Genomic DNA, 23,900 nt, shown 5'->3' on the forward strand with positions numbered 1-23,900 from the left:
ATGTCTCAGTCTCCCAAGTAGCTGAAATCACAGGCACATGCCACCACGCCTGGCTAATTTTTGTATTTTTCGTAGAGACGGGGTTTTGCCACATTGACCAGGCTGGTCTTGAACTCCTGGCCTCAAGTGATCCGCCTGTCTTGGCCTCCCAAAATGTTGGGATTAGAGGCGTGAGACACAGCGCCCAGCCAGTTTTTCTTTAAATATACACTTCTATGATAAAGTTTTAATCTACAAATTAGTCACAGTAAGAAATTAAGAAATTAACAACAATAAAATAGAACAATTATAACGATATGCAAGCATCACTACTCCTGCACTTTGGACCATTATGAAATAAAATAAGGATTACCTGAAAATAAGCACGCAATATCACAACAGCCAATCACTGAGGCGGCTACTAAGCGGCTGATGGGCCAGAGAGTGTCTACAGCATGGAGACACTGGACAAAGGGATGATTCACATCCAGGGTGGGCAGAGCAGGACAGCACAAGATTTCATCATGCTACTCAGAACGGCATGCAATTTAAAACTTATAAATTGTTTATTTCTTGAATTTTGTACTTAACATTTTCAGACCACATTTGACTATAGGTAACTGAAATTGTAGAAAGTGAAACTACAGATAATAAGAACCACTGTATAACGTTAGGGATATTATTTAGCTTCTCCAAGCATCAATTTCTTGATAACACTTCTGTTGCAAAGACAAAATGAGATAATATACACAAAATATTTAGCAAAAGACCTGACACATAGTAGGTGCTCACTAAATACTGTATTAGATTCTTTTCTCTGCCTTTCAAAATATCTGTCAAAATATATCTATTTCAAAATAAATATCTATTTCAAAAATATCTATTTGAAAATAAATATCTCATTCACACAGGGTGAATCGCCATCTCTGAAGATGGTAAAAGGCCACCTTTCCCAGATTCTCTTATTCTTAAGGTAGGCTTCCTTCATACCTACCTAAAATTAGCAACACAAAAGAAATAATAAACTTGTTGGGAAATAGAGGTAGGCCTGGTAACTTCAGAGTATGAAGTAATTCAGGTAGGGCATCAGAAAGCTCTAGAATTCTGGGAAAACACAGGAGAGATTCACAAAGCAGTGACGATCATTACAGTTGTTCCACAGACAAGCTGGAAGTGCTACAGGGATAGAGGGAAAGTACTTGTGTTGGTAACAATTTAAAAGGTCACAAGTTTCTGCTTTGCCGGTCTAGGGTAATAGTCTCCATTCAATTCCTATTCCACTCTTTGGTCAAATTTTGTATTTAATTGAAGATATTTCCTCTGTTTAGAGATGAAGTACCCTTGTTACTCTTACTAACAGATAAACCACTGTAAAACGGCAATACCAAATAGATGTGTTATCCCAGAAAATAATAACCATCTCCTCAAAATAACTACTAATTGGTTCATCTCAGACTGAATATCAACTTGAAATGCTCACCATCTCTGAAGATGGTAAAAGGCCACCTTTCCCAGATTCTCTACTATACAACTGATCAAATTTCTCCAACAAGGCTACTAAGTCCCTACATTAATTAAGCCCATAAGCCTGCTGTACTGGGAGTATAGTATCCGTATTCAGCGACTGAACAGGCAGAAGCAGCCACAACACTACGCTGAAAAGTTCCAAAGTCATACTTCCACCCTAACACTACACTGCTGCAATTTCCATATGGCACAAAAACCACGGAAGGGGAAAGATTCAGATATCTAGTTGTGAAAATGGCCTCTAAGTTACCTAAAGCTGTTCTGTATCTAGGTATAGCATTTATCAGTATTTATTTTCAAGTCTATTATCTAGAAGTTGACTAATTTTTTTCTCTCACCTTTTTCTCAGGAATTTTTTAGTATTCTCTGTTTTGGGGTCACATACTATCCTCAGTTACCACTCTACAACTTGACCAAGAAGGATTTCCTCATATCTAGAAAAAACAAACTCTATATTCAGATACTGATACATGGTCTCCTATAATTTGAGTTACTGATAAAGTTTAACAAATCCAAACAACTCAAGACTTAACCAGCAGATACTATCATCCAACATGATAAACTCTAGTACCAAAATTCTTTAACATGAATGATAGCCTAAAAACAAAACACTAGAGATTCACTATAACTCAACTCTTCATTACAAGACATAGTGTTTTTAGGTTGTCTCCTGGTTTATGGCCAATAACTAATAATTATGCACAAAGTGCTGCTATATGGTGTTTACAAAGTATGTTCACATACATTCTCTCATTTGAGCTTCACAACCTAATGGCGTAGGTTGTCATCATTCACCTTTTAAGAATGAGGAAATCAGCAGAAGTGATGTAACTTGCCCCCAGTAAGAAAGCACGTAACTATCTGAACTAGAACCCAAACTAAGCTTTATATCTCTCAGTCTACTCTTGTTTTAAAGACAATTGTGCTTTTAATAACACAGGAGATTATTTGCACCAAACTAAATACTTTAACAGCACAATCAGTAAAGTTACTATCTCAGAAAACTGATACAGAGCTAAAGCAAGGCCCTCTCACCAAATGTGCAAAATGTTCCAAGTCACCCGCCAAAGAATAGATACCCCTGAGTGTCTGACGAGAACTCTCCTTTACTGCAAATCTGGATGTTGGATGTTTACATATATATAAAATTAACATTGAATCAGGTTTACAACTCCATTGGGTATACTTCTAACAAGCTGTCACTTATTTGAATGTACATTCATTTTTAATCCTCAAAATCTAAAACAAATCTAAAGAAAAGGTCTTACCTGTTCACCTGCATCTTGAAACTCTTTGCAGGCATCAGGGAACACATCATAAATAATAAGTGGATAGCCATGTTTCATGAGATTTTTTGCCATTGGATTCCCCATGTTGCCCAGTCCAATGAATCCAACTGGAGTCTTTGAAGCCACTGACCTAGAACACACTGATTTCAATACATTATATTCAATAGAGGCAAATAATATTTTTTATTGTAAACATTCATTTAATATTAGCAAGTCAATTGTTAGGTTTTTTTTTTTTTAACTAAAAGAAACTTTTAGGACCAGGTGCAGTGGTGCGCACCTATAATCCTAGCTACTTGGGAGGCTGAGGCAGGAGGACTGCTCAAGCCCAGGAGTTTTAGAACAGCCTAGGCAACACAACGAGATCCCATCTCAAAAATACACAAAATAATAATACATTTATTTAAGAAAAAAAAATCCCACTAACTTTTAAAAGGTTAATTTTAAACTAATGGACCTAACCACATTTAAAGTTATCAACAATGTGCAGGCAGACTAACTTCTAATTATTTAGTTTTCTGGGGCACAGTCACAAAATTTTAAGCATTTTTCCTGTTTTGTACCTGTATAACATTCCTTTACCATTTTTAACACTAAACTAAATAACATTATCATTTACAAAACACCTAATATGTGATTCACTTATAATGTGAAGTATTCTATATTATCTCCCTTAATAATGTGTATAAAAGACAGAAGTATTCAATAAGACCTATGTCTTGGACCAGCTCCAAGAATGGAAAAGCTTTTCACCTTCCCACTCCCACAGTTACAGAAACCATCTCCTCCAATGATACAAAAAACAAAAAAAAACCTCAAAAAGATGTTAAACCCAGTAGAATGGAATCATCGGTTTATAAAGGTGGTCCTGGGGGAGAAAGCGGAGACACTTCCATAGGCTTTAAATGGCAAGTATAACAGTATCAGGACCTTGGTCTAACAACTCTGAACTTTCACAAAAGAGAAACTTCCTTATTTTATTTATTTATTTATTTATTTATTTATTTTTTGAGATGGAGTCTTGCTCTGTCACCCAGGCTGGAGGGTAGTGATGCAATCTCGGCTCACTGAAGCCTCTGCCTACTGGGTTCAAGCAATTCTCACGCCTCAGCCTCCGGAGTAGCAGGGATCACAGGCACGTACCACCACGCCTGGTTAATTTTTGTACTTTTAATAGAGACAGGGTTTCACTCTGTTGACCAGACTGCCATTTAAAAAAAAAAAAAAAAAAAAAAAAAAAGCCTTAAAAACTATACAGATTTTATTTATTCTTTTCTTTTTCATATAAGACTTTTTGAAATTACTCTGTGGGCATATGAATCAAAGTAATGCGTTACAGAGTGGGGAGGCTTTACATTACTATGGAAATAACATTAGATGCAGTTTTTCACTTTCTAGATTGAGAACTCCACTCAACAAATATTAATTGCATGAAGTACTACGACAGAGCTCAGAGATAGACACAAGCAATGTATGGTCCCTGTCCTTTAAAAGCTCACAGTCTAGTGAGGGAAGAAAGAGAAATAACTCTCCTTGCCCTTTCATTTCCCAGAATTCTTTTTCTTTTTTCTTTCAAGAACTCCAGCTTTAAAATTTGTAGTGCAACAACTAATCACAGTCCCTCTTTTAAGTTTCAGGTCCCCTCAACTGAACTTAATCTGCTCTTCCCTGAATTGAATCTGAATGGAATGAGACTTGTTAAAAGCAAATTATTTGAAGCCCTAATGCTTAAGAACTAGAGGTCTTCTTGGGTTAGAAGCATATTTAATTCCTTTAACTTAATGATTGACTAACACTCCCATTAAATGTGGGTGTCATTTCTGTGCAACATCATTTAACAGGTGCTAAGTTTAATACACTGATATAATAGTACATTGGTATAATTTGTCTTTCTGGCCCACGAGGAATTCAGTAACAGAAAAGTGACACCTAATTGAAATTTTATTTTGATATTTAAAAAAAATGAGTACACTTCATCGAGAACTCTAACTAATGCTCACAAACAAACTAGCAATAATAGCCAGAAAGACAATGTGGCATTACTGTGCCTGACTACTGTGTTATGGTTGAAAAGGTATAATTTAGCAATCTAAAAACATTAGAAACTAGGAAGATTATAATTTAAAGACAGTTAATTTAACAGGCAATTCACCCTAGGTCAAACACTTCGTAAGTACAGTCAGGTAGAACCACAATTCATTCACAAATTCAACAAATATTAAGCAACTATCACATGTACCAAAAGAGATGCCAAGGAAGGTAAGAGACACAGTCCTTGCCTTCAACAAGCTTAAAACCCAAGAAGAAATAAACCATGTACATAAACACTGACATAAGACAGTTAAGGATAAAAACAGAATGCTGATGAAAAATGAGAATTCATGGTGTGGGAACTTGAGGAAGGTGGCATCTGACCTGGATATTAAGCAAGGGGTAGGATTTCAAATGGATAGGAGGGTAAGGAGAAAAAGTTCCAAATAGAAAAAGGAACATGAATATACACAAGGAACTAGAAGAGCCATGAAGAAATGACAGTAATAGTTAATACTTGCTGCAATTTTACTACATGCCAGACACTGTACTAAGCACTTTATAAACAGACTTATTACCATATGCTATATATGAAGCCCATCTTACAGCTGAGAACCCTGATGCTTAGTGAGCTGAAGTAAAATACCCAATACTTTACTAAGTTGTAAGGCCAAGATTCAAATCCAGACATTCTAATTTTAGAGTCTCCACTTGTAAACACTGTATGATACTGCCCTCTATTCTTCCTAAAGAATGCACAAAGAAACAAAACAGCAAGAGATTAAGATTTTTTTAAAAATGCAACCATAATGTGGAAGGATGGAAGGATGCTAAACAACTGGTATTTTGTAGGCAAGAGGTAGTTACCGAAATGGTGGGCAAGAGAAATGACAGATGAGACTTAATACTTTAGGAACAGAAAAGAGGCAGCAGTGCACAATGAATGAACTTAAAGAAAAGAGTCTGGAGGCAAGAAGACCAATATAAAAGCAACGGTAATCCTCTAGATGCCTTAGTTTGAGCTACTATAACAAATATACCATAATGGCTTAAATAACGAATACTTATTTCTCATAGTTCTGGAGGCCAGGAAGTCCAACATGAAGGTGGCAGCAGATCCAGTGTCTGGTAGGTCCATTTACTCGTTTCCCGATGGCCATTTTCTCACTGTATCCTCACACGGTAGAGAGCAGAAAGAGAAGCAGCTCTCACGTCTCTCTGTATAAGCGCGCTAATCCTATTCACAGGAGCTCTACCTGCATGATCTAATTGCCTCCCAAACGGCCGAGCTCCTAATATCATTATATTGAGGGTTACGAATTTTGGCCAGGCACATTGGCTCACGCCTATAATCCCAGCACTTTGGGAGGCCAAAGTGGGTGGATCACCTGCGGTCAGGAGTTTGAGACCAACCTGGACAACATGGTGAAACCCAGTGTTTACTAAAAATACAAAAATTAGCCAGGCATGGTGGCATGCGCCTGTAATCCCAGCTACTCAGAAGGGTGAGGCAGGAGGATCGCTTGAACACAGGGGGGTGGAAGCTGCAGCGAGCCAAGATTGTACCACTGCACTTCAGCCTGGGTGACAGAGCAAGACTCCATCTCAAAAAAGAAAAAAAAAGGAATTCAACATAAAAATTTTGTAGGGACATAAAATTTCAGTCCATAACAAAGTCAAAGTTAATAAAGTGTGGTAGCCACAGGAAAAGACAGGTATAAAAAATACTTCAAAGACAGAAGTAAAAGGATATAACAATGGATTGGATTATAAGCTAAAATAAGGGTGAGGTCCAAAATGACAGCAAGAGAATAGTGTTATCAATACCTAAGTGAAAAAATCAAGGAGATCTGGCTCAGTTTTACACAGGGCAACGATGAACTGTCAATGAGCTGAAAGACGTCCAACAGACTATTAGAAATATCATGACCAAGGTTTCAGTTATAGGATGAGAAAAAAGAGATATACATGGTAGCCACCTGTCTCAAAGTAAGAGATGAAATCTGTAAAAGCTAATAAAATCACCAGATGAGTATAAAGAGGCTGAAGGTCAAAAGCTGAACCTCTCTGAAGCCCAAGAGAATGTGTATACTCAAAAGTCAAAACCAACCCTAAGCTGAAACAGATGTTAGAATCAGGAAACAAGGACATTAAAAATTATAACTGTAGTCCATATATTCCAAAGGTAGAATTATGAAAGATATTTTTACCAATCCAAATTAAATTTCTTGAGATGAAATCTACCAATAAAATGTGTGAGATGAAAATTATACCAGAAGATTAACCAAAGAATAGATACCAAAGATTAATAACCTTGAAGATAAATCAATAGAAACTATTTAAAACACAGAGAAAAAAAACAATTTAAAAAATAAAGAGAGCATCAATATGCTGTGAGACAGCTTCAACCACCTAAACACATATGTAACTCGAGTCCTCAAACGAGGGGAGAGAAGTGGGGCAGAAAATATATGTGAAGAATGAATGGCCAAAAATGTTCCAAAGTTGATGAAAACTACAAACACCCCATGCATCCAAGGAACTGGATGAACCCCAATACAAAAAACGTGAAGAAAACCATACCAAGACACATCACAATCAAACACATAAGAGCAGCCACAGGAAAAAAGACACACTATGTAGAAAGGGAAAAAGATAAGGATAAAGGCAGATTTTTCATCAGAAACAATGCAAGTGAGAAGACAGTGGTGCAACATTTTTTAAACACTAGAAGGAAAAAACAACTGTCAAGCTAGAAATCTATAACCAGGAAAAATATACAAATATTCATATATTCCACAGGTATGAATAAATCTCAGGGATATGGTGATGGATATGTTTACTTTTTTTTTTTTTTGACAGGGTCTCACTCTGTCGCCCAGGCTAGAGTGCAGTGGCGTGATCACAGCTCGCTGCAGCCTCAACTTCCCAAGCTCAGATATCCCACTTCAGCTTCCCAAGTAGCTGGGACTACAGGCACATGCCACCACGCCCGTCTAATTTTTGTATTTTTTTGTAGAGAAGAGGTTTCATCATGTTGGCCAGAATGGTCTCAAACTCCTGAGCTCAAGCAATCAACAGGCCTCAGCCTCCTAAAGTGCTAAGAGTGTAGGCGTGAGCCACCGCACCAAGCCACACTATCCTGTGATGATAGCTTCACTGGCTTATATACATCAAAACTTACCAAATTGTATACTTTATGTACAATTTATCGTATGTCACTATATTGCTAACAAAGCTGTTTTTAAAAAGTCAGTATCATATTTATAGAATCAAACAAGACAGTTCTCAATTAAAAAATACTAAAGTGATAGATTAATCAAATGTAAAGTAGGAAGTCTGAATAGATCCTTTTTAAAAAAAGCTGGACTTTCTTAAAAAAATAATGAAATCTTGAATATAAACTGTACATTAGATGATACCATGGAATTGCTGCTAATTGGCTTAGGTAGGACAATGGTAGTTTGGTTACATAGAATATCCTCATTCTTAGATTCATGCTGAAGCATTAGGGTTAAAGTGTCATGTCAGCAATTTACATTCAAGTGGAATAGGTATATATGTGGAACAAAAAAAGATAATGTGGCAAAATATTAACAACTGTTGTTTCTAAGGAAAGAGTATATGGATGCCAGTTATATTACTCTTTCAATACTTTCTGCTTCGTATTTTTCATAATAAAACAAAGGGGAAAAGTTTAGCACGTCTATGTGGAAAAAATATCACAAACAGATAAAATACAAATAACAAGAAAAATACTCCAACACATAACAAAAATAGGGCTACTTTGTTTTATATGTAAAATAACTTTAAAATCTGGAAGAAAATATAATTTTTTTAAGTAGGCAAAAATCACGAAATGACAACAGAAAATTTGTAAATTACCTCCCAAAAAACCCTCTAAATATATACCCAACTTGTCATAATTAGAGAAATGCAAAACAAAATGATGTAATACTATTTTTCACCTGTTGGATACGTTTTATTTCTTTGATAAAAACTGCTCTTGGTAAGAAATAACTGATGAAAACATATGCTCTCATATACTGTCCAACTGTATATTAGGTCAACCTTTTGGATGGTAATTTGGCAAAAAAAAAAAAAAAAAAAATTTGAACTTTTATTTAAAATTTAAATTTAAAACATGCATACTCTCTGACCCAGCAATTCCATTTCTAAGAATATATAGTACACATGAGGGGCCAGCCAACTTTGTCTTAAAGGGTCAGGCAGTAAATTATTTTCAGCTTTGTGAGCCATAAGGCTCACAACTATTACAACTATTACATTCATCTATTTACAACTATTTCATTCTGTTACAACTATTTCATTCATCTACTCTAGTTTGAAAGCAGCCATAGACAACATACAAACAAATGGGTATGGCTGTGTTCCAATACAATTTTATTCACAAAAAAGGTGCCCAACTAAGGGCCATAGCAATCCCTACTATGTATTAAATTCTGAACAACACAAAGATACAGTTTATTACACCACTGCTTGTAACAGCCAAAAAACTGCAAATAACTATATATTAATAAGGCACTTCATTCATAACTAATTATATATTAATAGGGCACTTAATTCATAACTAAATATACATTGTAGGGCACTTGATAATTCACAGTAAATAACACAATGAAATGTGCAAATGTTTAAAAAAAGGTGATATATTTATCTAAAATTATAGGAAAAAATCTCCAGGATAAGCTATTAAGTGGGAAAAAAAACCCCACAAAACGCTGAACATTATCTATAGGATAGAGTATGAGAGGAGAAAAAAGGATACATATGCATTAAGTTTTCTGATTTTCTGTATGGAGACACACGAAACAGTACTTACACCTGGAGAGTTGGACTACTGGGTCAGAGTTGAAGAAAATATTACATTTTATAACCTTTCCCATTTTTTTACCATGAGCATGTAACTTTTGTAACTACTTTTATAATAAAATTAAATACATAAAGTGGCACAGTGAAATTTAATATATGCCATGTGAATGAATAATAAGCTAGGTAAGTTTCATCAAATAGGCATATGGGAATAAAAGCCAGTTCTAAAGCAATTACAAAGTAATGATGCTGATAAAAGTGGATTGTGTAAAGGTAAACAGTGTCACAGCAATCATTACACATTGCAGGTTGACTCTCCAATATTCTTTCCCCTAGATCCGAGGTCAAGTTCCAAACTGCCTAAACTAATACATGGTAATGTCATCCTTCTGCCAAATGACTAGTTCAGGAGCTGCCAGCCCTAAGTTAAAGTTCTAGAAATGCTGTGGAAAGTCTGCAAATGTAATGGGGAATGAACAAGAAATTAATGAAAGCATTGTATCTAATCAGCAAACTTCTGTGACTCTCAATACCACTAAGCTAAGTGACAGCTGGGGAAAGGCACAAACAGACCACAACAACGGATTTATCGAGAAATACAACAAGAGGCTGAAAAAAATAGTATTAGGCATCAGTGAAATTCCTAATTATAAATAAGTTTGAGACTGGATACAGACAAACCTAGAGAGAGACCTAACGAAATGAGGAAACAAGAAAGTATGTCTATGTACTTGGAGGAAAACGGAGGGAGTCAAAGGACCAGGTGATGAGCATTATGTAACATTATGTTTGTTAGAACAAGAATCACAGAGGGGGTTAAATCAACCAGAAGACTAGTTCTGCTGGTGAAATCTCGGCAAGAGAATCACTCCCACTACTAAGATCCTAGAGAAGCTCAAGTAGAGTGCTGATGTTTGTTACTAAAGCTGAAGAAGTGAAGAACAATGAGGCCATGTTGGATGGGCCAACATGAATGTGAATGAAGATAAAGTTTTCAAAGGGCTCAGCTCTCTTTATTTCATCTTTGCCTGTGGCAAAGTTAAAGAAAGGGCAGTATAATTAGATGACCTGATGTCAAAAGAGAAGAAGTTATTTATTGATAGTGATAATGTTTAAAATTTTCTCTGAGTTGGGAAGGCCTAGGTTCCTATCCAGATAATTTCACTTCTCAGATGTATACAAGTTACTTAACTTCTCAAGACATTGTTTGATCAATAAAAGTACCTACTTCAGAAGGTTATTGTAAAGATTACTTGAGATAATGCGTATAAAGCGTTCAACAGTGCCTGACACATGACAGATAATACGTATTACTTACTCTTACTAAAATTGGTCAAGAAGTAGCAGTACAGGTGAAGTCCTATGCCAACTGCCCCATTTTGCCTAGTGGGTTAGAAGTAAGAGTCAAAGAGATAGAAAAAGGAATAGATGCCTGTAGGAGAAGCCCTGTATCTGGGGAAAGAAAGCTTTTAGTTAAGGTGAAGCACCTGAATAAGCACTTGGCAAATACAAAAGAATTTGCAACCAAAGGAGCAGAAATCCATGAGCATAATGGAATGATTATTGCCCTAAAAACTTTCAAACCTAAATAACGCATCTCTCTTTAAATAACTTCTGACAGTAGAGAGTGGAAAAAGTAGAGTTAAAACATAAATAAAACCAAACTGGGAGAAAATCAATCAACAAAATACAAAGGTGATACTGGTTGACTGGTTAAGAAACTAGCATTAGTGTCTATTACTGAGGACCAATGTAAAGAAACTAGCTAGAAAACTTGGCAAAGTTTGTTTCTAAATTTATAGATGCAAATTTACCAATCATGACCTCTTTCTCCAATGTAACAAGGGGAGTTATCCGTATCTTTTTTTTTTTTTTTTTTTTTTTTTTTTTTTGAGACGGAGTCTTGCTGTGTCACCCAGGCTGGAGTGCAATGGCCAGATCTCGGCTCACTGCAAGCTCCGCCTCCCGGGTTCACGCCATTCTCCTGCCTCAGCCTCCGGAGTAGCTGGGACTACAGGCACCCGCCACCTCGCCCGGCTAGTTTTTTTTTTTTTTTTTTTTTTTGTATTTTTTTTAGTAGAGACGGGGTTTCACCGTGTTAGCCAGGATGGTCTCGATCTCCTGACCTTGTGATCCGCCCGTCTCGGCCTCCCAAATCCGTATCTTGACAACCTTAAGTGCTACCAAAAACCAGGTTTCACTAAGTGTCAAAATGCAAAAACTGGTAACAAGTTAATTACTTTACATTTCTGAGGCTTCTTTTCTATTCAAAGTAATGCATTTTCATTGTAGAAAACTAGAATGAAAAAGTATATAGTCATAAGGGGAAACAATCTCATTACACAAAAATAAAAACATTTTGCATGGACCTTCAGTCTTTCGACTGCATTTTTCATTGTATCATTAGGTTTTCTATACAATGTATGTCTATTTTATCACATAATACTGCATCATAAGCACTCTATCTGCTTTACTATTAAGAGTTACTAAACTAAGGGTGAGGACTTTCTCTATAAAGGCCTTTATGGTCTCAGTTAACTTATTTTAGTAATAAATACACTCCTTACGTAATTTCACAAGTTTAGGGTCAACTTTTAGTCCCAACTTTTACCACGAGCAGCTTTTCAGAACTTCATGTGCAGCCCCAGAAGCTAAGGTAAAGGGAAAAACTGCCATTATATATTTGATTTATCCAATGAGTTATGCTACTTTGAAAGTAAATTTCATGTATACAGAAGGACCAAAAATATTAAAAATTGTATTCCTGTTTCTATACATGATGCTAACTTTTCCATTCTACCTTTGGTCAGGTGGTCACTTCAAGATGATCTGATGTGATTTATTTTTCCATGTACAAGCTGGAGAGTCACAACAAGACATTTTGTAGAGGGCCTACATCCATAGATTTTTTTCTCTGTATAAATAAGTCTGAAACTAAATTTAATTACCTTGTAAAATAACATACACAATTGTATCAAACAGGTGATGAAATAGTAATATACATACAATTTAATATTTCTCATTCTTCTATTTCCCTTTCAATGCTTTAAGTATTTTAAAATTAGGCTCAGGTACAGCGGCTCATGCCTGTAATCCCAGTACTTTAGGAGGCTGAGGTAGGAAGATCAGTTGACTCCTGGCGTTCAAGACCAGCCTAGGCAACATGGTGAGACTCCATCTCCACAAAAAAAAAAAAAAAAAAAAAAAAAAGGCCAGGCGTGGTGGTGTGCACCTGTGGTCCCAGCTACTTGGGAGGCTGAGGCAGGAGGACTGCTTGAGCCCAGGAGGTTGAGGTGACAATGAGCTATGATTGCACCACTGCACTCCAGCCTGGGCAAGAGAGAGAGAAACCCCATCTCAAATAAATAAATAAACAAACATACAAACAAACATTTAAAAATTAAGATGTGGCAGGCTGGGCACAGTGACTAATGCCTGCAAGCCCAACACTTAAGGAGGTCAAGGCAAGAGGATGGCTTCAGGCCAGCAGTTCTAAACCAGCGTAGTAGGCTACTAGCCTTGTCTCAAAAAACATTTTTTTTTAATTAGCTAGGTATGGTGGTGCACCCCTGCAATCCTAACTACTTGGGAAGCTGAGGCAGAAGATCACTTGAGTCCAGGAATTCAAGGTTGCAATGAGCTAAGTAGGTGCCACTGTACTCCTGCCTGGACAACACCGGGAGACCTGTCTCTAAAACGTATTTATAAAAAAATTAAAAAGATGTGCTACTAACTGGCAACTTTCAGGTTTCATTTTTTTAAACAGTAAATAAATTATATAGATCCTTATATTATCATTTGTATGATATAAACATCTTAAACATACTACAAATATCCAAGAGAATTCAGAACATCACACATTATTATTTGAACATGGTTCTTTTCTTTTTTTTTTTTTTTTTTTTTGGGACGGACTCTCGCTGTGTCGCCCAGGCTGGAGTGCAGTAGCCCCATCTCAGCTCACTGCAAGCTCCGCCTCCCGGGTTCAGGTCATTCTCCTGCCTCCGCCTCCCGAGTAGCTGGGACTACAGGCACCCGCCACCACACCCGGCTAATTTTGTTTTGTATTTTTTAGTAGAGACGGGGTTTCACCGTGTTAGCCAGGATGGTCTCTATCTCCTGACCTCGTGATCCGCCCGCCTCGGCCTCCCAAAGTGTTGGGATTACAGGCGTGAGCCACCGCGCCCAGCCTGAACATGGTTCTTTTTCTTAATGTCATTTGACTCCAAACTTGCAGGTAGATTTTTTTCTACTCTTTAAGAATCTAATGTCAAAAAAGTTAACACTTTTGCAGTAAACTCAAATTAACAGAAATTTAAATGTTTAAAACAATTCCAGAGAAAGGCCGGGAGCGGTGGCTCACGCCTGTAATCCCAGCACTTTGGGAGGCCGAGGCGGACGGATCACGAGGTCAGGAGATGGAGATCATCCTGGCTAGCAGGTGAAACCCCGTCTCTACTAAAAAATACCAAAAAAATTAGCTGGGCGTGGTGGTGGGCACCTGTAGTCGCAGCTACTCGGGAGGCTGAGGCAGGAGAAAGGCGTGAACCCGGGAGGCGGAGCTTGCAGTGAGCCAAGATCACGCTACTGCACTCCAGCCTGGGTAACAGAGCGAGACTCCATCTCAAAAAAAAAAAAAAAAAAAAAGAATTCCAGAGAAAAAAACAATTGGTGAAGTGATCTAATCACTTTGTCACAAAAGAACTATTTAAAATTTATCAGAAATCTACATTCTTACAATATCTTTGGGCCAAAGAACCCAAAGTACAAGACCATATGCCAAAGTAGTCTAATCAGCACTCTTGAGGTAGGACCTCCCAGTTTACAGAGGCACCTATTAGTCTTAGGCCTCAGGCTCTTTCACCATGAACTGGTAAGAACTTTCATAACCCTAAAAGGTACATCAAGGGTTCATTAAAATACCATTAGAACACCTTGTAAAACCACTAAACAGCAAATATGTCTTCCTTGGCTAATTAGAACTGAAAGAATTGTGAATTCATGTGAAAAGTGCTGCTACTGTGGAAAAGTGTCTTTTTTTTTAAGGTTATCTCAAAAGTCGGGAGCATTTTTGTAGCTCAATATATAAGCTCAAATAGTGATTACATTCAGGTTTGGCACATTCTGAGTTTTTATCTTGTTACTGTGGTTCTGTATCAGACACCTGCTCTCTTGCATCTCGCCAAGCCTCTGTCCTCCAACCAGAAACGAAATTCAGAAGTTTCACTGAGGGGGAGAATGGCAAGCTGTTAAGAATTTTAAGAGAAAGTTCTTACAATTCCAGGCCAGGCACGGTGGCTCATGCCTATATTCCCAGCACTCTGGGAGGATCACTTGAGCCCAGGGGTTCAAGACCAGCCTGGGCAACATGGCAAAACCCTGTCCCTAGTGAAAATACAAAAACTGGACGGGCATGGTGGCGCATGCCTGTAATCCCAGCTACTCGGGAGGCTGAGGTGGTGGGAGGATCACCTAAGCCCAGGAGGTCGAGGCTGCAGTGAACAGTGTGATTGGGCCACCGCACTCCAGTCTGGGCGACAGAGACCCTGTCTCAAAAAAAAAAAAAAAAAAAAAGGGGGGCAGGATGGGGGAGGCTCAAATCCTAACCTACCACACTTTTTTAACCAAACATTAGAAAAAATTAATGCCAAGATATTTTTGTGGTTAATCCTCAGTATCATCTTGCTACAAGGTGCACTGTTACAACTCTCAAACTTTCACAAGAAAACGGCAGTGTCCCCACAAATCAACCAATTTTTCAATTAAAGAGGAGTCTTGGTGTGATAGAAAGTGAAGGAATTAGGTAGAACTGAGAACTACTTCCTAGATCTTGCTGGGAATATCCTGATTCACTTATCCAAGGGGCCTCATGTCCCTCGTGCGGAATATGAAAGACTGTGGATCTTCATCCTGGCTCTAACAACTGTCTCTTCATAAATTCATGGCTAGCTTCCACAATTTACAATAGTATGAGAGGAGGGAGGCAGGATAAATTCCGCCCACAATCTTGAGGACGCTGAACATGCTTTGGTTCATAATTTGACAGAAATGACATTTTTTAGATGGCACAGTTACAGTAGAGGGGGGAAGCCCGTCTTGCTGGTCAAGGCTGACTCAAACTTTGCTGGAAGATTTACTGCCTGGCTTGTACAGACACCGCTTGTGTAATAAGGCCATTCCCTCGTACTCAAGTGGTTAAACATCAGGCCCTGCTGCCCAACTGTGTCCCCAATCCAAGGTGCACCCTGGGGGCGCTGAAAGGCCAGGGGGCGCTGGGGTGAGTGCGGGGTTGCCCCTGGAGTTGGGCCCTCCAAAAGTCCTGCTTAACTCCAAAGCAGCATGCCGCGGTCCCAAATACTCTTCCCTTCAGCGCAAGCTCTTCCCCACCTCTTCCTAAATACCGAAAAGGGCGCTGAACCCTTTCATCAGGAGCCGGGGAGAAAGGGAGGTAAGGCAGAGGGGGGTACTCGCGGAGTGGCGGCCGGAGAAGAGGACAGGCCTTTAGGACCAACCAAAATATTGGTTTTTAAGCCCCAGCCCAAGCGCAGCACCTCCCGAGAAAAGACTTCTTCGGCCGTCTGGACAGAAGAAGCGAGCGGCCGAAAGAAGGACAAGGGGGAGGAGGCGTGAGGTCCTTACCCGCTGCAAAGCTGCCGGCTGCCGGCCGCAGCCGCCGGCTCCAGTACCGGAGACCGGAGGCAGCTCCGAGGAGCCGTAAGGAGGCTGCCATGCTGCCCCCGCCCCTCCTCCCCGCGGTGACCGCCGCCGCCTCCTGGAGTGCCCACAGACGGCGAGCGTGTGCAGCGGGACTAGCTGGCTCGGCCACGGAAAAAGCCGCGCGCGCACGCGCTCTCACCGCTCGGGGGCGGGTGCCCACGCGCGAGAGAAGGAGCGCGGAGCCGAGAGGAGCGGCCTGACGCGGCAGAGCCTGTCAATCCCCTTACGGACAGGGAAACAGACCAATCAGAACTCCCAGATCCGCCGCTGCGCGAAGGACCAATAAGAGGTCTTTTTGAACAGTGGCGTCAGGCGCCCTGGCTCTGCCCCCAAGCTCGTGCCTCATTTACAGCCTGCGGGCGGGAGTCTCCTTGTTTACCAAAGCAGAGGGCGTGTGGGAGCAGGTGGCCGTCTCTCGCTCCCGCCTCTTTGGAAAACCTGTCCCCAGAACCGTCCTACGGAGAGCTGTATTGCGTGTTTAAAAGGACAAAACTGACTCGCAGCTTGAAAAACACTCAGAAAGCTACCATGTGTGTAATAACTTTTAAATTCATTTGATTTTGTTTAACACAACAGTTTCTCAATAAATTCTAAAAATAGTAGGAAAAGAAGTTGGTAACATTATCTTTGAAGGGAAGAATTACTAGAAACTTGCACTTTCTATTTCAAGTATTTCTCTAATACTTGAAAATTCTACAGCCTAAATCCATTTTGTAAGCAAAACTAAATATAAAATCCAGAAAGTAGTAGTATATGTATGTGTATTAGAAAGACAGTCCTTTTTTTTTTTTTTTTTTTTTTTTTTCCTTCTTTGGAGACGGAGTCTGTCACCCAGTCTGGAGTGCAGTGGTGCGATCTCGGCTCACTGCAACCTCCGCCTCCCGGGTTCAAGTGATTCTCCTACTTCAGCCTCCGGAGTAGGTGAGGTGGGACTGCAGGCCTGCGTGCGCCACCACACCCCGCTAATTTTTTGTCACTTTTAGTAGAGGCGGGGTGTCGCCATTTTGCCCAGGCTGGTCTCAAACTCCTGGCCTCAAGTGATCCGCCAGCCTCGGCCTTCCAAAGTGCTGGGGATCACAGGCGTGAGCCACTGCACCGTGCGGAGAGACAGACAATCATTCTTCTGTCAGTTCTTGGTGTACCTATTCGAGTCTGTAAACCCCTTGAGGGTAACTGCAGGCCTTCTCATCTCCACTAACTCCACCAAAGGGTTGGAAGTCATGACCGCACCAAAGCAAAACTATATAGCCTTTGGAGAATGGCGATAAAGCAGGAAAGAGGATGTGTATGGAGTAGGTAGGGAAATGCGAACCCCAATCTGAGGAGCACAATCAACAAATTTGACTTTGACCTTTTTTTTTTCACTCTACCCAGTAACCCATGGAGTTGAAAGCACAGGAATTGGATCATTTCCATCTGGGCTCTTTCATGTTTCTGGGCATGCTGGCAACGTTTCCAAAAACCTGTACAGAGTGCAAGGTCCCTATCTGTAACTGGGAGGAAAGTAATTCCCTTCTTTGACCATCTCTCCACCCCAATCCTCTACCCAACACTAAATGAAAAGAATGAAGGAAAGGGAGTGAGGGAGAAAAAACTCATTTCACCAATTAGACCCTCTCCTAGATTTGGGTCCCCACCCCTACTAGGGGTTAATTAGTTTCTGGAGCATTCCCCACCTGTGCCTCTCTTCCTGGTTTCGTCAGGTTTTAGCTGGAATAGATCTCCTGCAACCAATAAATGTGGGCCTACAGGTTTCTTTCTTTTTCTTCCTCCAGCCCTACAGATTTCTGTAATTAACTCCTGAAGTGCAATTGGCCTTTCAACTATGTCTCCTCCAAGAAGCCCTACATTGTCTCCTCCGAGAAGCCCTACATTGATTCGTAAACTAAGGAATTTTCATAGGTTTCTATGATTTTTAAAAGGCGTTATGAATTTTTAAGTAATTCTTACTGTTTGAAGGTGCTTGCAAATATTATTGTACTGGCAAATGCAGTTACTGCCTATGGCTGGCTAGCTTTCTTCATTTGATTGCCCTCCTGATGCCCTTGTTTGAAAGGCACTGCAACTCCTCCCTGTGTCTTTGCCACGCGGTTTTGTTTGAAATTGTTTCAATGCCTTATAGTGGCCCCTGACTTCTGCTTCCAGGAAGATGGAGTAGATAGGTTTCTCCCTATTCTTCTAAGTACAGCTAAAAACTCGACATTATATGTAAGATAAACATAGGGAAACTTTGAAAGGTGGAGAGAAGTCACACTGGCTAGGGTCCAGAGAGGAACACAGTGGGAAGTTCCTTGGGTTTTCATGTAGCCTTATGTATCCCCAACTGGGTCCTGGAGAAGCCAAAAACCAGAAACCCCAAAATGCCAAGAGGCATAGATAGACAAAAAGTGCCCCAATAAAAAGCCGCTCTTTCTAGCCAAGCAATGAAAAAGGAGCAGCCTAGCAAGAAAGAAAACATTTAGAAGATAATCACTCTACTGTAGACAAACAATACACACACACACTCACTGACCCCACCCCATAAAGCAAAGGCTGAGTGGGGAGCCTAGACTTCCACACTCTCCAGGTTGTGATGAGACACGCCAGCATCCTACCACCCAATCTACTCCTCAACCCCTCTAAGGTAATGTCAGAGAAAACCAAAGAGAGAGATGAGATTTTCATCTTCAACGGGTCAGTAATGAGTGATCCTCCACACACATCCTTCCCTACCATCGGTGTCCCTGGAAACCACAGGGGATGAGCCTGGATTTCCACTCCTACCTTACAGTGATGACGTTCCCCTCCCTTTCCCTGCTTAGATGGTGTAATTGGAGGCATACTGGAGAGTCAGAGCTTTCATCACTGCCCAGTGGTAAAGATGTCACCCCTTCCCCTCCATGGTGTCAGTGGAGGCTACGTGGGGGCAGTAAGGAGCCATTCCAAGCCTTTTAAACTAGGGAAGTATCAGTGGACAACTAGTGGGGAGCTGAAACTCCCATCATTGCCCGGCAGTAACAAGGAACCACCCACCCTTGGTGTCAACGGAGGTGGAATAGGGAACCTAGATGTCTACCACGAGTTGCCGTTTACAAGTTGATGCCCCTGCCAGAACAGTGTCAAGAAAAAGATAGTTAAAATAAAAGCTTAAATAATATCCAAAATATCGTAATACCCAAATGTCCAGATTTCAGTAAAAAATCACTCATGATACCAGATTTCAATTAAAAAATGACTCATGATACCAAAACCCAGGAAGATCTCAAGCTGAATAAAAAAGACGATAAGTGCCAACACTGAGATGACAAGTTAAAATTATCTAACAAAGATTTGAAAGCATCCATCAGAAAATATTTCAAGAAGCAACTAAAACACACTTGAGGCCAGGCGCTGTGGCTCATGCCTGTAATCCTAGCACTTTGGGAGGCCGAGGCTGGCAGATCATTTGAGGTGAGGAGTTCAAGATAAGCCTGGCCAACATGGTAAAACCCCATCTCTTCCAAAAAATTACAAAAATTAGCCAGGTGTCGTGGTAGGCACCTGTAATCCCAGCAACTCGGGAGGCTGAGGCAGGAGAATCACTTGAACCCAGGAGGCGGAGGTTGCAGTGAGCCACTGCACTACAGCCTGGATGACAGAGTGAGACTCTTTCTCAAAAAATAAAATAATAAATAAAACATGCTTGAATTAAATAAAAAGAAATCTCAGCAAAGAAACAACATGTAAAGAAGAAATAAATGAAAATTTTAAAACAAAAAATGCAAGAAATACAATTTTTTAACTCAACAGCGGAATAAAAAGAATCACTGAACTAGAAGATAGAACAGTAGAAACCATCTAATCTAAACAGAGAGAAAATAAACTGGGATTTGAAAAGCAACAAAGCTCAGGGGTGTGTGTTGTGACTCTAACAAAAGATCAAACATTCGGCTGAGTGTGGTGGCCCACACCTGTAATCCCACTTTGGGAGGCCCAAGCATCCCTGATCTCAGGATCACCTGAGGTCAGGAGTTCGAGACCAGCCTGGTCAACATGGTGAAACCTCATCTCTACTGAAAATACAAAAATTATCTGGGCATGGTGGCAGGCACCTGTAATCCCAGCTACTCAGGAGGCTGAGGCAGGAGAATCCCTTGAACCTGGGAGGCGGAGGCTGCAATGAGACGAGATCTCATTATTGCACTCCAGCCTGGGTAACAAGAGTGAAATTCCGTCTCAAAAAAAAAAAAAAAAATCTAACATTCCTGTCATCAGAATCTCAGAATCTGGGAAGAAGAGGAAAAAGACTTTCCCAACAATGCCTACACTATCTAATCATTTTTACACCTATTCCTAAGATATCATTCTCTCTGTACTCACCTCCCTGATAATGCAGTACTCTCTCCCTTTCCCAGAGCACTCTGAGTTCCTCAGGTTCTCTGTTTTTCTTCTTTCGTTCCTTTTTTCTTTTCCACACATTCTAATGTCGCTTTTACACTCCCCGCTTTTTAGTACTCAACTCAGTATGACTTTCCTCAAGAAGTCTTTTTCTGAATAATATATAAGCAGTCATAAAAACAATCCAGTTTGATTAAGAAATTATATCTAAAGTCACTTTCAAAAACTATCAGCATCAGGTTTGGTTGGATAAAACAAAGTCCAAATGATAGCAATTTGGTTTTTCCTCTCATAAAAGCGGTGTGGACGTAGACAGAACCAGGGCCAGTTTGACAGCTCTGAGTTGTCAAAAATCCAAGATTCTCATTTTGTTTTACTATCTAAAATGATTTTCTAACCTCATAATTACTTCGTGATCAAAGATAGCTGCTAGTGGTCCAACCATCTTGTCTGAGTTCCAGGCAAGAGGAAAGAAAAGGAGGGAAAAGTAAAGGAAAGAGGTGTGTCAGCAGACTGTTCTCATTTTCAGAAGCCTCCCTGTAAGTCCCACCCTACAACTGTCCTCCCACTGACCAGAACTTTGTCACTTAGCCATAAGATTTGGATGGCATGACAAGTCTTTGTTCTAGGCAGTTTCAAAAATTTTGGAACACAAAACCCTGGTAAGATAATTGAGTTGTGTCCTAAGATGAGAGCAAATCTAAGTACATACTATTGCATTAATTTAAATGGATTAAAGTTGGAGACATCAGTATGAACTAACTTAATATGGATACAGATGGTTACATATAGAAATGTTTTTCAATGTGTATATAGACACAGGTTAGTATACACATGTCTCTTTGCTCTGTCATCTGAGGGGGCCTAGAAGCATTTATACTCCAGTAGCAACAATTGTGTGTTTTCCAGTTCTATATGTCTTTGACTGTGGTGGTCAACAATTATCTTGTAATTGGATTACGAGATCCCTTGTAAATATGGATTACAAAATTGTATTATTGAATACAATTACATTGTTGAATAAATTTAATTACCATTCAATAAATATCTGTTGATTCTGCCAATTATTATTATCATACAACCTAATTTATATTCAGTTATTTTACTTACTATGTGGTCCTCAATATGCAAATTCAATATGAACATTTAATCAAATGAATTAACTATATTCTTTTGTTTCTGTTTCATAAAACGTATCCAAACATGTTAATGTTCATTACTACTATTGAGCAATGCACTACATCTTTCGTTATCTTTTTTTCTTTTATTTTCTTTTCTTTTTCTGAGACGGAGTTTCACTCTTGTTGCCCAGGCTGGAGTGCAATGGCATGATCCTGGCTCACTGCAGCCTCTGCCTCCCGGGTTCAAGCAATTCTCCTGCCTCAGCCTCCCAAGTAGCTGGGATTACACGTGTGCGCCACCACACCTGCCTAATTTTGTATTTTTTTAGTAGAGATGGGGTTTCACCATATTTGTGAGACTGGTCTCCAACTCCTGACCTCAAGTGATCCACCTACCTCAGTCTCCCAAAGTGCTGGGATTACAGGCATGAGCCACTGTGCCTGGCATACTTTCTAATATGGCATGATAGTAAGGAGCCTGAGACGTAATTACCTCTTTTGATGATGTCTATGGTGTAAAGGTGTTACAAATTCCCATAAATCCCCGTTCCATCTTGATAATTTGGTTCCTCAATCATGGACCTGAATTTTTATGACCTCTAAGTATGGGAAGATTCAAAATCATCCTTACTTTTTTGCTAGTTATATAACTAGCAAAAAAAAAACCCCAAAAAACTAGCGTATGAATTAATAATATTAGGGATGTATACAAGTGATAAAACTTCTTCTTTTTTTTTTTTTTTTTTTCCTTGAGACGGAGTTTCACTTTTGTTGCCCAGGCTGGAGTGCAATGGCATGATCTTGGCTCATTGCAACCTCTGCCTCCCAGGTTCAAGCGATTCTCCTGCCTCAGCCTCCTGAGTAGCTGGAATTACAGGCACCCGCCACCACGTCCAGCTAATTTTTTATATTTTTAGTAGAGACGAGGTTTCACCGTGTTGGCCAGGCTGGTTTTGAACTCCTGACCTCTAGTGATCTACCCACCTCCACCTCCCAAAGTGTTAGGATTACAGGTGTGAGCCACCACACCTGGCCAAAACTATTTTAATTATAATAAAGACCACGTATTAAATCAGTCTTTATGTCACAAGTTGTCTTAGTTCATTTTGTGCTGCTATAACAGAATATCACAAACTGGGTAATTTGTTAAAAACAGAAATTTATTTCTCACAGTTCTGGGGTCTGGGAAGTCTGAGATTAAGGTGGCATCTTCTGTGGGCCTGCTGGCTGTGTCCTCACGTGGCAGAAGAGTGAAAGAGGGCAAATCTACTCCCTCAAGTCCTTTTTATAGTGGCAGAGCCCTCATGACCTAAACACCTCCCAGAAGGCCCTACCTCCCAACAGTGTTGCATGGGGGATTCAGTTTCCAACTATCAATTTTAGGGAACACATTCAGACCATAGCACAAATTATTTTAAAATTTTAATTTGCTTAAAGAAATAAAAAGAGGGTGTTTTTCTGCATTACCGAAAAGTCCATAGTAGAGAGACTTGCTCCACTCTACCTGCCGTGGTCTTGGCTTCATCTTCAAGCATCATGCACTGTCCTAGTTGCTCCCCTGGCAGTGGCCAGTGGCTATGGCTGCTTTACATTCTCATACTGAACCATCCTGGGGTGGATATGAACTTTCTTATGGAAGACAGAAACTTTTTGTCCTCACAGAACTGATTAGATTCTTGCTTATCTCTGAATCAATTACTATTGCCACAACAATGGAATAATACAAAGCTCTGGTATCTGGGCTCACAGTGGAGCTAAGTTGAGGTCATTCTCACTCCAACTAAATGGCTTGAGCATGGGAGATGAGGGAAAGATGTGTTCCGGGTTTTTTAACCCACAAGAGGATGAAGGGCTACAGGATAACAACAATGGATGTTGACCTCAGATAGCGACTGAGCAAATTAATACTTAAATGTGACTTTAAACAGGGTTTTAGACTGGCAGCTCCAGGTAAAATCTCATCTTCAAAATGTGCTGCAGTGCTTTTAAAAATTAGAATCACAATCTGTCATGGGATTAGAGTGAAATAATAAAAGAAAAAGAAAAA

The 23,900-nt window shown here is 39.8% G+C and overlaps 1 protein-coding gene across 2 annotated transcripts in view; it reads right to left on the reverse strand.

Moving 5' to 3' along the window:
* HIBADH (3-hydroxyisobutyrate dehydrogenase) overlaps nucleotides 1-23,900 on the reverse strand; it is a 316,476-nt gene that overhangs the window by 125,171 nt on the left and 167,405 nt on the right. The window contains exons 2-3 of one of the 2 annotated variants that reach the window (XM_050783207.1): nucleotides 16,299-16,479; nucleotides 2,775-2,935 (exon numbers count right to left, since the gene is read on the reverse strand). In XM_050783207.1, coding sequence (XP_050639164.1) covers nucleotides 2,775-2,935; nucleotides 16,299-16,389 — 252 coding nt within the window. In that variant the 5' untranslated portion in view covers nucleotides 16,390-16,479. Of the gene's footprint in view, nucleotides 1-2,774; nucleotides 2,936-12,665; nucleotides 12,805-16,298; nucleotides 16,480-23,900 lie in introns of those variants that run through there. The other variant, XM_050783209.1, reaches the window with a different exon arrangement.

The sequence above is a fragment of the Macaca thibetana genome, chromosome 3 (assembly GCF_024542745.1).
Source record: "Macaca thibetana thibetana isolate TM-01 chromosome 3, ASM2454274v1, whole genome shotgun sequence".
Taxonomy (NCBI): domain Eukaryota; kingdom Metazoa; phylum Chordata; class Mammalia; order Primates; family Cercopithecidae; genus Macaca; species Macaca thibetana.